Source organism: Ips typographus, linkage group LG1 (genome assembly GCF_016097725.1).
Source record: "Ips typographus isolate SLU linkage group LG1, UJ_Ityp_2.0, whole genome shotgun sequence".
Classification (NCBI taxonomy): domain Eukaryota; kingdom Metazoa; phylum Arthropoda; class Insecta; order Coleoptera; family Curculionidae; genus Ips; species Ips typographus.
In genome coordinates, this window is record NC_138422.1 from 1,095,504 (window position 1) to 1,111,800 (window position 16,297).

General features: G+C 34.2%; 3 protein-coding genes across 3 annotated transcripts; 1 reads left to right on the top strand and 2 right to left on the bottom strand.

The window, feature by feature from the left end:
• Positions 1–8,373: 8,373 nt before the first annotated feature.
• On the bottom strand, positions 8,374–11,632 carry Syngr (synaptogyrin). The gene is made up of 5 exons (XM_081989785.1): positions 11,379–11,632; positions 10,040–10,277; positions 9,848–9,987; positions 9,623–9,794; positions 8,374–9,501 (listed from the first exon to the last, which is right to left on the bottom strand). The coding sequence occupies exons 1-5, from the start codon at positions 11,478–11,480 to the stop codon at positions 9,470–9,472; spliced, it is 684 nt and encodes a 227-aa protein (XP_081845911.1). The 5' UTR covers positions 11,481–11,632; the 3' UTR covers positions 8,374–9,469.
• A 379-nt stretch (positions 11,633–12,011) lies between these two features.
• LOC145735711 (coiled-coil domain-containing protein 137) lies at positions 12,012–13,236 on the top strand. Its single transcript, XM_081989702.1, has 4 exons — positions 12,012–12,196; positions 12,245–12,569; positions 12,624–12,926; positions 12,982–13,236. The coding sequence occupies exons 1-4, from the start codon at positions 12,120–12,122 to the stop codon at positions 13,198–13,200; spliced, it is 924 nt and encodes a 307-aa protein (XP_081845828.1). The 5' UTR covers positions 12,012–12,119; the 3' UTR covers positions 13,201–13,236.
• Positions 13,228–16,278, bottom strand: LOC145735688 (innexin inx2-like). Its single transcript, XM_081989670.1, has 4 exons — positions 15,903–16,278; positions 15,661–15,852; positions 15,429–15,562; positions 13,228–13,884 (listed from the first exon to the last, which is right to left on the bottom strand). Exons 1-4 carry the CDS (start codon positions 16,147–16,149, stop codon positions 13,393–13,395), a joined length of 1,065 nt encoding a protein of 354 aa, XP_081845796.1. The 5' UTR covers positions 16,150–16,278; the 3' UTR covers positions 13,228–13,392.
• Between the last annotated feature and the right edge of the window lie 19 nt (positions 16,279–16,297).

Below are 16,297 nucleotides of genomic sequence, written 5' to 3' on the forward strand. Positions count from 1 at the left end.
AATACTACAAAATTTAATACAGTCAGGGAAAAAATGGATGTCAAAGTTTGAACTGCCAAAAACACAGTTTGAATAAACAGTCACGGACAAAATCGCTTGTAAAACCCACTTGGAGTAAGAAAATGACTGTTTTAAGTACATTTTTGGAATCCTCATTAAATTTCCTATCTGATAACATAAAACAACACTACAAAATTTAATACAGTCAGGGAAAAAATGGATGTCAAAGTTTGAACTGCTAAAAACACAGTTTGAATACAGTCACGGACAAAATCGCTTGTAAAACCAACTTAGAGTGAGAAAATGACTATTTTAAGTACATTTTTGGAATCCTCATTAAATTTCCTATCTGATAACATAAAACAACACTACAAAATTTAATACAGTCATGGAAAAAATGGATGTCAAAGTTTGAACTGCCAAAAACACAGTTTGAATACAGTCACGGACAAAATCGCTTGTAAAACCCACTTGGAGTATGAAAATGACTGTTTTAAGTACATTTTTGGAATCCTCATTAAATTTCCTATCTGATAACATAAAACAACACTACAAAATTTAATACAGTCAGGGAAAAAATGGATGTCAAAGTTTAAACTGCTAAAAACACAGTTTGAATAAACAGTCACGGACAAAATCGCTTGTAAAACCCACTTGGAGTAAGAAAATGACTGTTTTAAGTACATTTTTGGAATCCTCATTAAATTTCCTATCTGATAACATAAAACAACACTACAAAATTTAATACAGTCAGGGAAAAAATGGATGTCAAAGTTTAAACTGCTAAAAACACAGTTTGAATAAACAGTCACGGACAAAATCGCTTGTAAAACCCACTTGGAGTAAGAAAATGACTGTTTTAAGTACATTTTTGGAATCCTCATTAAATTTCCTATCTGATAACATAAAACAACACTACAAAATTTAATACAGTCAGGGAAAAAATGGATGTCAAAGTTTAAACTGCTAAAAACACAGTTTGAATAAACAGTCACGGACAAAATCGCTTGTAAAACCCACTTGGAGTAAGAAAATGACTGTTTTAAGTACATTTTTGGAATCCTCATTAAATTTCCTATCTGATAACATAAAACAACACTACAAAATTTAATACAGTCAGGGAAAAAATGGATGTCAAAGTTTAAACTGCTAAAAACACAGTTTGAATAAACAGTCACGGACAAAATCGCTTGTAAAACCCACTTGGAGTAAGAAAATGACTGTTTTAAGTACATTTTTGGAATCCTCATTAAATTTCCTATCTGATAACATAAAACAACACTACAAAATTTAGTACAGTCAGGGAAAAAATGGATGTCAAGTTTGAACTGCCAAAAACACAGTTTGAATAAACAGTCACGGACAAAATCGCTTGTAAAACCCACTTGGAGTAAGAAAATTACTGTTTTAAGTACGTTTTTGGAATCCTCATTAAATTTCCTATCTGATAACATAAAACAACACTACAAAATTTAATACAGTCATGGAAAAAATGGATGTCAAAGTTTGAACTGCCAAAAACACAGTTTGAATACAGTCACGGACAAAATCGCTTGTAAAACCCACTTGGAGTAAGAAAATGACTGTAATTAAGTACATTTTTGGAATCCTCATTAAATTTCCTATCTGATAACATAAAACAACACTACAAAATTTAATACAGTTAGGGAAAAAATGGATGTCAAAGTTTAAACTGCTAAAAACACAGTTTGAATAAACAGTCACGGACAAAATCGCTTGTAAAACCCACTTGGAGTAAAAAAATGACTGTTTTAAGTACATTTTTGGAATCCTCATTAAATTTCCTATCTGATAACATAAAACAACACTACAAAATTTAGTACAGTCAGGGAAAAAATGGATGTCAAGTTTGAACTGCCAAAAACACAGTTTGAATAAACAGTCACGGACAAAATCGCTTGTAAAACCCACTTGGAGTAAGAAAATTACTGTTTTAAGTACGTTTTTGGAATCCTCATTAAATTTCCTATCTGATAACATAAAACAACACTACAAAATTTAATACAGTCAGGGAAAAAATGGATGTCAAAGTTTGAACTGTCAAAAACACAGTTTGAATACAGTCACGGACAAAATCGCTTGTAAAACCCACTTGGAGTAAGAAAATGACTGTAATTAAGTACATTTTTAGAATCCTCATTAAATTTCCTATCTGATAACATAAAACAACACTACAAAATTTAATACAGTCAGGGAAAAAATGGATGTCAAAGTTTAAACTGCTAAAAACACAGTTTGAATAAACAGTCACGGACAAAATCGCTTGTAAAACCCACTTGGAGTAAGAAAATGACTGTTTTAAGTACATTTTTGGAATCCTCATTAAATTTCCTATCTGATAACATAAAACAACACTACAAAATTTAATACAGTCAGGGAAAAAATGGATGTCAAAGTTTAAACTGCTAAAAACACAGTTTGAATAAACAGTCACGGACAAAATCGCTTGTAAAACCCACTTGGAGTAAGAAAATGACTGTTTTAAGTACATTTTTGGAATCCTCATTAAATTTCCTATCTGATAACATAAAACAACACTACAAAATTTAGTACAGTCAGGGAAAAAATGGATGTCAAGTTTGAACTGCCAAAAACACAGTTTGAATAAACAGTCACGGACAAAATCGCTTGTAAAACCCACTTGGAGTAAGAAAATTACTGTTTTAAGTACGTTTTTGGAATCCTCATTAAATTTCCTATCTGATAACATAAAACAACACTACAAAATTTAATACAGTCATGGAAAAAATGGATGTCAAAGTTTGAACTGCCAAAAACACAGTTTGAATACAGTCACGGACAAAATCGCTTGTAAAACCCACTTGGAGTAAGAAAATGACTGTAATTAAGTACATTTTTGGAATCCTCATTAAATTTCCTATCTGATAACATAAAACAACACTACAAAATTTAATACAGTTAGGGAAAAAATGGATGTCAAAGTTTAAACTGCTAAAAACACAGTTTGAATAAACAGTCACGGACAAAATCGCTTGTAAAACCCACTTGGAGTAAAAAAATGACTGTTTTAAGTACATTTTTGGAATCCTCATTAAATTTCCTATCTGATAACATAAAACAACACTACAAAATTTAGTACAGTCAGGGAAAAAATGGATGTCAAGTTTGAACTGCCAAAAACACAGTTTGAATAAACAGTCACGGACAAAATCGCTTGTAAAACCCACTTGGAGTAAGAAAATTACTGTTTTAAGTACGTTTTTGGAATCCTCATTAAATTTCCTATCTGATAACATAAAACAACACTACAAAATTTAATACAGTCAGGGAAAAAATGGATGTCAAAGTTTGAACTGTCAAAAACACAGTTTGAATAAACAGTCACGGACAAAATCGCTTGTAAAACCCACTTGGAGTAAGAAAATGACTGTTTTAAGTACATTTTTAGAATCCTGATTAAATTTCCTATCTGATAACATAAAACAACACTACAAAATTTAATACAGTCAGGTAAAAAATGGGTGTCAAAGTATGAACTGTCAAAAACACAGTTTGAATAGTCACGGACAAAATCGCTTGTAAAACCCACTTGGAGTAAGAAAATGACTGTTTTAAGTACATTTTTGGAATCCTGATTAAATTTCCTATCTGATAACATAAAACAACACTACAAAATTTAATACAGTCAGGGAAAAAATGGATGTCAAAGTTTGAACTGCTAAAAACACAGTTTGAATACAGTCACGGACAAAATCGCTTGTAAAACCAACTTAGAGTGAGAAAATGACTATTTTAAGTACATTTTTGGAATCCTCATTAAATTTCCTATCTGATAACATAAAACAACACTACAAAATTTAATACAGTCATGGAAAAAATGGATGTCAAAGTTTGAACTGCCAAAAACACAGTTTGAATACAGTCACGGACAAAATCGCTTGTAAAACCCACTTGGAGTAAGAAAATGACTGTAATTAAGTACATTTTTGGAATCCTCATTAAATTTCCTATCTGATAACATAAAACAACACTACAAAATTTAATACAGTTAGGGAAAAAATGGATGTCAAAGTTTAAACTGCTAAAAACACAGTTTGAATAAACAGTCACGGACAAAATCGCTTGTAAAACCCACTTGGAGTAAAAAAATGACTGTTTTAAGTACATTTTTGGAATCCTCATTAAATTTCCTATCTGATAACATAAAACAACACTACAAAATTTAGTACAGTCAGGGAAAAAATGGATGTCAAGTTTGAACTGCCAAAAACACAGTTTGAATAAACAGTCACGGACAAAATCGCTTGTAAAACCCACTTGGAGTAAGAAAATTACTGTTTTAAGTACGTTTTTGGAATCCTCATTAAATTTCCTATCTGATAACATAAAACAACACTACAAAATTTAATACAGTCAGGGAAAAAATGGATGTCAAAGTTTGAACTGTCAAAAACACAGTTTGAATAAACAGTCACGGACAAAATCGCTTGTAAAACCCACTTGGAGTAAGAAAATGACTGTTTTAAGTACATTTTTAGAATCCTGATTAAATTTCCTATCTGATAACATAAAACAACACTACAAAATTTAATACAGTCAGGTAAAAAATGGGTGTCAAAGTATGAACTGTCAAAAACACAGTTTGAATAGTCACGGACAAAATCGCTTGTAAAACCCACTTGGAGTAAGAAAATGACTGTTTTAAGTACATTTTTGGAATCCTGATTAAATTTCCTATCTGATAACATAAAACAACACTACAAAATTTAATACAGTCAGGGAAAAAATGGATGTCAAAGTTTGAACTGCTAAAAACACAGTTTGAATACAGTCACGGACAAAATCGCTTGTAAAACCAACTTAGAGTGAGAAAATGACTATTTTAAGTACATTTTTGGAATCCTCATTAAATTTCCTATCTGATAACATAAAACAACACTACAAAATTTAATACAGTCATGGAAAAAATGGATGTCAAAGTTTGAACTGCCAAAAACACAGTTTGAATACAGTCACGGACAAAATCGCTTGTAAAACCCACTTGGAGTATGAAAATGACTGTTTTAAGTACATTTTTGGAATCCTCATTAAATTTCCTATCTGATAACATAAAACAACACTACAAAATTTAATACAGTCAGGGAAAAAATGGATGTCAAAGTTTGAACTGCTAAAAACACAGTTTGAATACAGTCACGGACAAAATCGCTTGTAAAACCAACTTAGAGTGAGAAAATGACTATTTTAAGTACATTTTTGGAATCCTCATTAAATTTCCTATCTGATAACATAAAACAACACTACAAAATTTAATACAGTCATGGAAAAAATGGATGTCAAAGTTTGAACTGCCAAAAACACAGTTTGAATACAGTCACGGACAAAATCGCTTGTAAAACCCACTTGGAGTATGAAAATGACTGTTTTAAGTACATTTTTGGAATCCTCATTAAATTTCCTATCTGATAACATAAAACAACACTACAAAATTTAATACAGTCAGGGAAAAAATGGATGTCAAAGTTTAAACTGCTAAAAACACAGTTTGAATAAACAGTCACGGACAAAATCGCTTGTAAAACCCACTTGGAGTAAGAAAATGACTGTTTTAAGTACATTTTTGGAATCCTCATTAAATTTCCTATCTGATAACATAAAACAACACTACAAAATTTAATACAGTCAGGGAAAAAATGGATGTCAAAGTTTAAACTGCTAAAAACACAGTTTGAATAAACAGTCACGGACAAAATCGCTTGTAAAACCCACTTGGAGTAAGAAAATGACTGTTTTAAGTACATTTTTGGAATCCTCATTAAATTTCCTATCTGATAACATAAAACAACACTACAAAATTTAATACAGTCAGGGAAAAAATGGATGTCAAAGTTTAAACTGCTAAAAACACAGTTTGAATAAACAGTCACGGACAAAATCGCTTGTAAAACCCACTTGGAGTAAGAAAATGACTGTTTTAAGTACATTTTTGGAATCCTCATTAAATTTCCTATCTGATAACATAAAACAACACTACAAAATTTAATACAGTCAGGGAAAAAATGGATGTCAAAGTTTAAACTGCTAAAAACACAGTTTGAATAAACAGTCACGGACAAAATCGCTTGTAAAACCCACTTGGAGTAAGAAAATGACTGTTTTAAGTACATTTTTGGAATCCTCATTAAATTTCCTATCTGATAACATAAAACAACACTACAAAATTTAGTACAGTCAGGGAAAAAATGGATGTCAAGTTTGAACTGCCAAAAACACAGTTTGAATAAACAGTCACGGACAAAATCGCTTGTAAAACCCACTTGGAGTAAGAAAATTACTGTTTTAAGTACGTTTTTGGAATCCTCATTAAATTTCCTATCTGATAACATAAAACAACACTACAAAATTTAATACAGTCATGGAAAAAATGGATGTCAAAGTTTGAACTGCCAAAAACACAGTTTGAATACAGTCACGGACAAAATCGCTTGTAAAACCCACTTGGAGTAAGAAAATGACTGTAATTAAGTACATTTTTGGAATCCTCATTAAATTTCCTATCTGATAACATAAAACAACACTACAAAATTTAATACAGTTAGGGAAAAAATGGATGTCAAAGTTTAAACTGCTAAAAACACAGTTTGAATAAACAGTCACGGACAAAATCGCTTGTAAAACCCACTTGGAGTAAAAAAATGACTGTTTTAAGTACATTTTTGGAATCCTCATTAAATTTCCTATCTGATAACATAAAACAACACTACAAAATTTAGTACAGTCAGGGAAAAAATGGATGTCAAGTTTGAACTGCCAAAAACACAGTTTGAATAAACAGTCACGGACAAAATCGCTTGTAAAACCCACTTGGAGTAAGAAAATTACTGTTTTAAGTACGTTTTTGGAATCCTCATTAAATTTCCTATCTGATAACATAAAACAACACTACAAAATTTAATACAGTCAGGGAAAAAATGGATGTCAAAGTTTGAACTGTCAAAAACACAGTTTGAATAAACAGTCACGGACAAAATCGCTTGTAAAACCCACTTGGAGTAAGAAAATGACTGTTTTAAGTACATTTTTAGAATCCTGATTAAATTTCCTATCTGATAACATAAAACAACACTACAAAATTTAATACAGTCAGGTAAAAAATGGGTGTCAAAGTATGAACTGTCAAAAACACAGTTTGAATAGTCACGGACAAAATCGCTTGTAAAACCCACTTGGAGTAAGAAAATGACTGTTTTAAGTACATTTTTGGAATCCTGATTAAATTTCCTATCTGATAACATAAAACAACACTACAAAATTTAATACAGTCAGGGAAAAAATGGATGTCAAAGTTTGAACTGCTAAAAACACAGTTTGAATACAGTCACGGACAAAATCGCTTGTAAAACCAACTTAGAGTGAGAAAATGACTATTTTAAGTACATTTTTGGAATCCTCATTAAATTTCCTATCTGATAACATAAAACAACACTACAAAATTTAATACAGTTAGGGAAAAAATGGATGTCAAAGTTTGAACTGCCAAAAACACAGTTTGAATAAACAGTCACGGACAAAATCGCTTGTAAAACCCACTTGAAGTAAGAAAATGACTGTTTTAAGTACATTTTTGGAATCCTCATTAAATTTCCTATCTGATAACATAAAACAACACTACAAAATTTAGTACAGTCAGGGAAAAAATGGATGTCAAGTTTGAACTGCCAAAAACACAGTTTGAATAAACAGTCACGGACAAAATCGCTTGTAAAACCCACTTGGAGTAAGAAAATTACTGTTTTAAGTACGTTTTTGGAATCCTCATTAAATTTCCTATCTGATAACATAAAACAACACTACAAAATTTAGTACAGTCAGGGAAAAAATGGATGTCAAACTTTGAACTGCCAAAAACACAATTTGAATAAACAGTCACGGACAAAATCGCTTGTAAAACCCACTTGGAGTAAGAAAATGACTGTTTTAAGTACATTTTTAGAATCCTCATTAAATTTCCTATCTGATAACATAAAACAACACTACAAAATTTAATACAGTCAGGTAAAAAATGGGTGTCAAAGTATGAACTGTCAAAAACACAGTTTGAATAGTCACGGACAAAATCGCTTGTAAAACCCACTTGGAGTAAGAAAATGACTGTTTTAAGTACATTTTTGGAATCCTCATTAAATTTCTACTATAATACTACAAAATTTGGTACAGTCAGGGAGAAAAGCGGTGTCAAAGTTTGACCTGCCAGAAACACATTGTTTGTAATTTACATTAACAAACGTCAAATTTCCATCTCGTTCACTTTACATCTAATAAAAAAGGAAGGACAATAATTACGTTACTGCCACTAGTGGAAGGAATTTTTAAGTGAAATAAAACTGAAGAAACATTTATTTAACATTTATTGATAACCGATATCTTTCAATAATTATTACACAAAATGTTTTGTTATACCTAGACAGAAGACAAACACAACAAACTGAGAAACAAATAATAAAAAATATAATCACACTCCTAATAAAGATCTAAATTAAAGCTTTGAATTCCTCCAGTGGTTACTTAATCATGTCTCTCTTATTGCTGGAAACACTGCTGTTGCTACGACTACGTTACGGTTAACTACATAACACGATCTACAACCTTATATTCGAGTAAATATCGACTTTTGGAAATATATCTTGGAAACGGTGTTTTTGCTACAAAAATACTTTTCGGATATGTCAAAAAGGTTAACGTAAAATGTGGTGCAAACAAAATGATTAATTTTCCATTCCATGAGATAGTTTAAAACGCCATTTGGCCTAACCTAACAGTAAAGCCAATAAAGTGTTCATGTCATGTACTGTACTGTTAGGAATCATAACAGGTGGGATCTAATTATAAAGAAAAAATAAAAATTTTGCTTAGTTTTTTGACCAAATGATTGGTCAAGTAAAACTCAAAATTACAAACTACTCGCTGTGCTGAGATTTACGCAAATTTGAACTTTTCCCACCAAATCCACGTTAGTAGCGATTTACTTTGACAGCTATGACGGGAAACCAAATGCTTCAATTTTATCCACAAACTCCTACGCCAAAACAGTCGGCCTATTTATACGACTATGCGAATGACGTAAAATCCAAAAGCGAACGTTGACACGGTAAAAAAGCTCCGTTTACAGTGCGAGCCTCCGTTTACAACTTAAGCCGAGATAAATCTAGTCACTTTATATATAATATGTATAGACATACACTGTACATTGAACAATATTCTATATAAATATCTCTCAACGTTTAGTGAGCGCCTCAGCGCGCCCTTTGATTATTAGAAAAATGGGAACAGGGGGGTCACCTAATGCTTGCCTGAATTTCAAAGAAAACATGAAGGATCAGTTAATATTAACCACACTTCTGCTTTAAGTACTAAAATTGGTTGCGCCTGTTTTAGCACTAAGTGTAGTACCATTTCTGCTGTTTTTTATCTATTGACTGTAACTTGTTTAGTAGGTGGGAGCCTGGAAATCTGAAGGTCCTGTTAAGAAAAAAATATTATTACTAAGGACAGATTGAATTCATAAAGTAACATAATTTTGTTGTTGTACTTAGAAATGGAAAATTCTCAGAAATTTAGTTTTGGAAAAAATGACACTTACCTCTCGCATTAGGACCTGCTGAAAATGGTGGTTCCTGATAATGCTGATCGGTGTCAGGGCCACCCGGGTAAGATGGATAAGCCGTCTGCATGTTGTCAGTTTCGAAATTGTTGGCAAAAGCCGCATCAGCGCCCTGTTTGAACCTTTGGAACGCCAAAAACGCACTGGCCGCCTACAAAAGTACTTTAAAGTTTCTATCAAACAAGCGCAATTCGCACCACTCACCCAAGCGAATATGGAAAAGAAGGAAAAAGCAATGGCCGCCCGAACATTGCTTACCCCCACACCCAAAGGCGGATCGGCCGCTTTAGCCCATTGATCGCACAAGTACCAAAATCCAACAAAGTAGAGAAAAGCCCAAAAACCTTATAGAAGCAAGTTTAGAGTAGGGTTACAGGGGCCACGACGCTGACTTACCAGAAAAACCCAAGTCTGCCAATACGTAGTGCTTTCTTGTTTTTACTGAGGACATTTGTTCAAACAGGTACTCGCCCACCAGGAACCCCATGCTGGCAAGGAAAGCGATAACGCTGATGCCCACACCATAGTTGCAGGCGTTGGTGTCTTCATTATACAGGCATACCAACTTCTTGTCTTTGCCTATTGGCTGCCAACCTTGCGACGATATACAGCCAAACACGATTATCGAAAAAAGCTAAAAAAATTTTAAAACTAGAAAAAGTACCTACTAGATTAGCAAAGTGGTCAGTTTGGCAACATTTGGTAGTAAATTAGCAAAACATTGGACAACTGTGAATCATTCCTTTTTAAGAAAATTGTCCATCAGGAATTATGACAATTGACAACAATTTAAAGTAAACAGGATTAGGAAAACCCAATTTTATGGTTGTAGGTCAAACAGGTTTCCAAGACTTTAAGTAAAGTTCCTAAAAACAAGATTTTTTGTAATTTAGCACCTATTCCGTATTCAGTTCTACAGGGTGTATTGAAAATAGCGCCCAAACTCTTCACTATCTTGCTGGGTATCCTTTTGTGAGCCTCAAAAATGAATAAGGAAAAGTATGACTACTTTTTCCTCTATTCCTCCTCACATATTTTTGTTATTATTTTGTGTAAAAATATTGATTGAAGACCAGAAATTAAAGTAGTCTATAAATAATTAAACAACTGTGTTATTCTTCACTTGAACAATCCTTCTGGTCCAACCCACTTTTTTGGTTTTAGACAGTTTTTTTCTAAAATTTATAACAATTAATCACATAATTAATATTTATGAAATGAAGTTATCCAAATTAAACCTCAAAAAAACTACTAATAGTACTAACCCACATACATTTCATTAATAATTCAAGGCAGGTGGTTAACCATAAAGCCTAATCAGCTGGAACAAGTTTTAACAAAAAAAAAACAGTGATAAATAATAGCACAAGGGCAGAATTTATACTCCAATAAAAAACCCCCAAAACTAGAACATTAGCGAGCATTTTATGAGGCCCATATTATCAGTTTTATATCTGAACTAAACAAACATTTATTTTTCTAAACAATTAAGTAACTAACACTAATTGGCCTTCATTACATTAAAAAGCCCACCCAAATTCAATGCGAGGTTGAATGGGACCCCCTCGGAGGCCCAAACAGTTTTGACCTAAATGAAAATCTCCAGAAAAATCAATACCCACCCCCTTACCGAGGACCCCATGTCACTATTGATTTGCCCAGTAATTTAAGGGGTTTTAAAGGATCGCGGAGACAACGTTATGCAAAGGGATGAAACAAAACTTTTAGAACTTACCCAGCACACGGCCCTTAAGATCACGCTGGGCCTTTGCACAAACGAAATCGGATCGAAGGAACCCCCGGCTTTTCCACCACCGTAAGCTCCGGCACCCTCCATGTTTTGATTTGGCCGAGCGACTGAGCTAGTCAACTGTCAGTCGCGATTGAATGTTCATTATTAGTTTTGCCAGAAAATGTGTTTTTTTAAGTTTTGCAGTTCCTGATATTAGTCGGAGGTGGAAAAGAAAGTAACTGGTTGCATTACTTGTTTCGAACTGATTTTTTTTTGCTCTATGGGAGGTGAATACATGATAGAAACCGCTTTTTGACTAACTACATCCTTTTAATTTTAGGTATACAGCGCAATCTTGATGGTATTTGACAGCACGTCATATGATCCTTTATTGGAATATTTAACATTGGTCATCTGATCTACTGCTAAATGACTAGAATTTATGTCCAAAAAATTAACAAAATACACAGCTTTCAGTCCTTCTTGTTAGTTTAACAAGCCACAGTCAGTATTCCTCAGCTAACAGCTTTAGCTGCTTTCTGCTATGACGAGTTGATGAGACTTCGGCCGGAAACATTCCTATCTTTCTCTCTCTCTAGTACAAGTAAGAAAAAGGTAAGGTTAATAATAGATGTCAAGTGTCAAATCAAACATAACCTACAAGTTTACACATGATATTTATTTACACTTTAGTGTATAGTTTACAAGTCTAATTATTAGAAATAAAGGGTGATCTACAGAAAGATGGGCCGTAAAATCCCTGGTAGAAAGCACAGAGGTGTCAGAGACCCAGAAAAGCAACAGGCTGAAAGATTCGCCCTGTATGTATGACTGGCAAGCAAATTCAAGATCTAAATACAGTTTTGCAGGATTCGCGACAAAATCAACGCCCCACCGTCGGATCCAGACGAACAGCAGATACCCAGCAGTCTTACCAGGATAATGGAGTTGAAAAACCGCGTTAAACAGGGCTACTACAGTGGTAAAAAACGTAAAACTCCTGATGGGACACAGCCAGTTAAGAAAGTCTACAAAGGACGACCTGAGAAGTCTATACCCAAGTTTGAGCAATTGCCTGGTGAGACTGACAGACAGTTTAAGTTAAGAGCAGACAAGATTTGCCATGACTATCTCAGGGAGGTAAAATTTGAAGATAAATACAGAGTTGATGTAAAAAGGAATGAGGCTGGAGAGGTTAGTTAGGTTTTGTCACACTAAAATTACTGAATAAATGAAAGATAATTTAAGGTTGAAGGGGTAGTAAAAAGGCCTAAAGATGAGCTGGAGGAATTAGTAAAAAAGCTAAAAAGAGAAAAACAGGGTAAAAAGAAGAAAGGGAAAAAGTCAAAAGGAGTGGAACAGCCCAAGCTAACCAAGTCACAAAAGTGGGCTTTAAAATTGAAACAGAAGAAAGCCAGAAAAAGGAATGACCAGGATCAGGAGAGAAGTTTTGTACCTCTAAAAGAGTCTGTTAAGTTTGGGGAGGTGGTACATGCTCCACCATCTCTTACAGTACCTAAAAAAGTGGACAAGTTGCAAGAAGCCCCCAGAGTAAGTTTTTAATATTTTGTTTTTCTAAGCCGTCTGCAATATTGTGTCATTTCAGCCTGGACGAAAACCACTACTACTAAAATCAATGCTTTCACAAGAAGCCCCTCAAAGTGAAGCTAGAAAAATAAGTAGAGTGTCCCAGACTTCTAAAAATTTAAGTAAAAAAGGGAAAAGGAAGGATATGCCACATGCTTTAAGGAGGCAATTGGAGAAACAACAGAAAGAGGTTATTGATGCCTACAAAGCCTTAAAAGCTCAAAAGTATGGCAGGTGACTGTTATAGGTAAATAAAAGTTCTCTATTAAAAAAATATGCTTTTTATTCAAAATTCTGAAAACATACTTAAATCTCACTCTGGAAAAAACTAGTAACAAAACTAACTAACACAAGTAAACTGAATCAAATCAACAACTTATTCTAAGGGTGTACTTAAGGCACCAACAAGAACACATAAGTAAATCAGACTTTACTTGAACTGGTTTTTAAGGTCTAAATTATCAAAAACCGAAAGTAACAGTTCCTGATACACAACAGGATGAATGTTCTTTCCTATATTATAAATAAGGAAAAACTGTCCTGGAGTTAAATAGTTGGCCAGTGTTTTCAATTTTTTTCTACTTAGACCCCTCACTTGAGCTAAGAGCAAGTAAACTCTGAACTGGCGCCAGCTCAGAACCATTAGGCGGTAAATCAGTGCCCCAAACGTCACCACAAATAGAAAAATCAACCAAAACCAAATGATTAGGAAAAACTTTTCATTTAAAACATTTAGAGGCAAAATACACAGGATGTCTTTAAGCTCCACAGTTCCTGAACTACCGAATGCAGTGTACTGACACTTGGCTTTTTTTGGAAAAATTTCATTGTAGACTTTGGGCCATGGCTCACTGGTTACCTTGTAACCATAACTTATAAAATGACCTTGCAGGTACCAGTTAATGAATACAGTTTGAAACATCTGCAATAAGATTTCAGTAGGTAAGTTTAGTCACAGATTTAGTATAGTCTGTTCAGTGAATTCTGACTGTTGCATCAGATTCAGACTCTAGAGGCTTTTGACAATTTTTAGAAGGTTTTCAGTCGTTCTTCAGTTATATGCAGGATTTAGAGTAATTGTAGAAGTATCTGGCACTTCTTAGAAGGTTGTCAGTAGGATTTAGAAGCCACTGGCACTTTCTTAATAGATCTAGAAGTTTTTGACACTACTACTACTACACAAAAGCCTTTGGCAATATCTAGAAGGTTTGCAGTATCATTTAGAGAGCCCTGGCACTTCCAAAATGGTTTTGGGGGCATCTGACAGTTGTCAGTAGCACTTAGAGGTCTCTGGCCGATTCAAAATGGTCCCAGAGGCCTCTGTCAATTTTAAACAATTTTAGGAAGGTTTTGACACTTGTAGAAGCCTTTGGCAATATCTAGAAGGTTTGCAGTATCATTTAGAGAGCTCTGGCACTTTCAAAATGGTTCTGGGGGCATCTGGTAGTTTAAAATAATTCTAGGAAGCTTTAAGGCCTCTGGCACATTTTAGAAGATTGTCAGTAGCACTTAGTAGTCTCTGGCAGATTCAAAATGGTCCTAGAGGCATCTGTCATTTTAAAACAGTTCTTGGAAGGTTTTAAGACACTGGTAGAAGCCTTTGGCAATATCTAGAAGGTTTGCAGTATTATTTAGAGAGCTCTGGCACTTCCAAAATGGTTCTGAGGGCATCTGACAGTTGTCAGTAGCACTTAGAGGTCTCTGGCAGATTTAAAATGGTCTCAGAGGCCTCTGTCAATTTTAAACAATTTTAGGAAGGTTTTGACACTTGTAGAAGCCTTTGGCAATATCTAGAAGGTTTGCAGTCTTATTTAGAGAGCTCTGGCACTTGGCAACTCTGGCACAAAATGGTTCTGGGACCATCTGACAGTTTAAAGTAATTCTAGGAAGCTATAAGGCCTCTGGCACATTCAAAATGGTCCTAGAGGCCTCTGTCAATTTAAAACAGTTCTTAGAAGGTTTAAGACACTTGTAGAGGCCTTCTGGCAATTTTTAGATGGTTCTCAATAGCATTTAGGCCTCTATGGAACTTTCAAAATGGTCCTAAAGGCCTCTGACAATTTAAAACAATTCTTGAAAGGTTTAAGACACTTGTAGAAGGATTTGGCAATATCTAGAAAGTTTGCAGTATTATTTAGAGAGCTCTGGTACTTCCAAAATGGTTCTGGGGGTATCTGACAGTTTAAAATAATTCTAGGAAGCTTTAAGGCCTCTGGCACATTTTAGAAAGGTGTCAGTAGTACTTAGAAGTCTCAGGCAGATTCAAAATGGTCCTAGACGCCTCTGTCAATTTTAGGAAGGTTTAAAACACTTGTAGTTGAATCATCAAACTGACAGTACTTAGTTGGTTGTATGATGTTATAAAATACACATTTTTTATTGGATCTACCTCTAATTAAATAAGATACCTATGGCATGTGATGCAACAGTCACTGAACAGAGAATAATGAAGAAACATTTTCTTACCAAATTGCACAGGTTGAGAAACTCACAAAAAGCAAAGCGGTAAGCAAATAGGTTATGGTTTTGGCCATTTAAGATGTAATCTGTCATTTTGTGTTTGTGAGAGTTTGTCCACACTTCGGGAATGAAGGGGCCACCTTAACAGAGAACATAAAATTGTTGATACAAAACTTTTATGACCAGCAAACTAAACAAATCTCCTCTGACTAATGTTGGAATAATTTTAATGACTTACACAAATCAGAAACCAATTGGCTTAGTCGACCTGCCTCCCAAGTTTTCCATAAGTGTCTGGGCACATAAAACAACAAAGCCTGTATGCACAATAATAAACAAATCCACTGATAGAACAGTAGTCGGTAAATTTCCTTGCCGACATGGTTGCCCAGGCCACTCATGTCTTCAGCACCATAAGATTGCTTAACATCTAACATAAAAATAGTTTAGAGCTGATTTAGAAATGCGGGACCTACTCACCCTGCGCATTATCTGCTATGGTAAAAATACCAAAAGCCCAACAGTAGGAATCTAAAACTTCTTGCCGTATTTTGCCCGTTTGATGGCAATGGATGGGATCGCCGAAGTATTGTTTAGTGGACAGCAGGACGGAAAACACGATCAATAGGATTACGGAAAACCGATAGTGGAGCCGGAACACGTTATTGTCGGTCCGGATTTTATCACCACCCATCAGGTTTTTAAAGTCGTTAATAAAATCGTGCATTTTGGAAAATCGACCAAAATAGTCCGAAACACGGATCCCACCTTAGAACGCGCACTAAATTTTGGTTTTAGTACTTTCCGTGTACGTTACAACTTACAAATGGTTAAAAAATGGCGGTTCCTATAAATTTGCTTGGTTGACGTCTGTC

Excerpts from the sequence above, each read along its gene's own strand:
- LOC145735688 (XM_081989670.1), bottom strand. The coding sequence starts at position 16,149 with ATGCACGATTTTATTAACGACTTTAAAAACCTGATGGGTGGTGATAAA. Across the intron at positions 15,563-15,660 it reads CCAATTGGTTTCTGATTTGT|GTGGCCCCTTCATTCCCGAA; the intron begins GTAAGTCATTAA and ends TTCTCTGTTAAG. Across the intron at positions 13,885-15,428 it reads TTCTCAACCTGTGCAATTTG|ATGTTTCAAACTGTATTCAT; the intron begins GTAAGAAAATGT and ends ATCTTATTGCAG.
- Syngr (XM_081989785.1), bottom strand. The coding sequence starts at position 11,480 with ATGGAGGGTGCCGGAGCTTACGGTGGTGGAAAAGCCGGGGGTTCCTTC. Across the intron at positions 9,988-10,039 it reads GGCAGACTTGGGTTTTTCTG|GTTTTTGGGCTTTTCTCTAC; the intron begins GTAAGTCAGCGT and ends TGCTTCTATAAG. Across the intron at positions 9,502-9,622 it reads AGCAGGTCCTAATGCGAGAG|GACCTTCAGATTTCCAGGCT; the intron begins GTAAGTGTCATT and ends TTTTCTTAACAG.
- LOC145735711 (XM_081989702.1), top strand. The coding sequence starts at position 12,120 with ATGGGCCGTAAAATCCCTGGTAGAAAGCACAGAGGTGTCAGAGACCCA. Across the intron at positions 12,570-12,623 it reads AAAGGAATGAGGCTGGAGAG|GTTGAAGGGGTAGTAAAAAG; the intron begins GTTAGTTAGGTT and ends AGATAATTTAAG. Across the intron at positions 12,927-12,981 it reads AGTTGCAAGAAGCCCCCAGA|CCTGGACGAAAACCACTACT; the intron begins GTAAGTTTTTAA and ends GTGTCATTTCAG.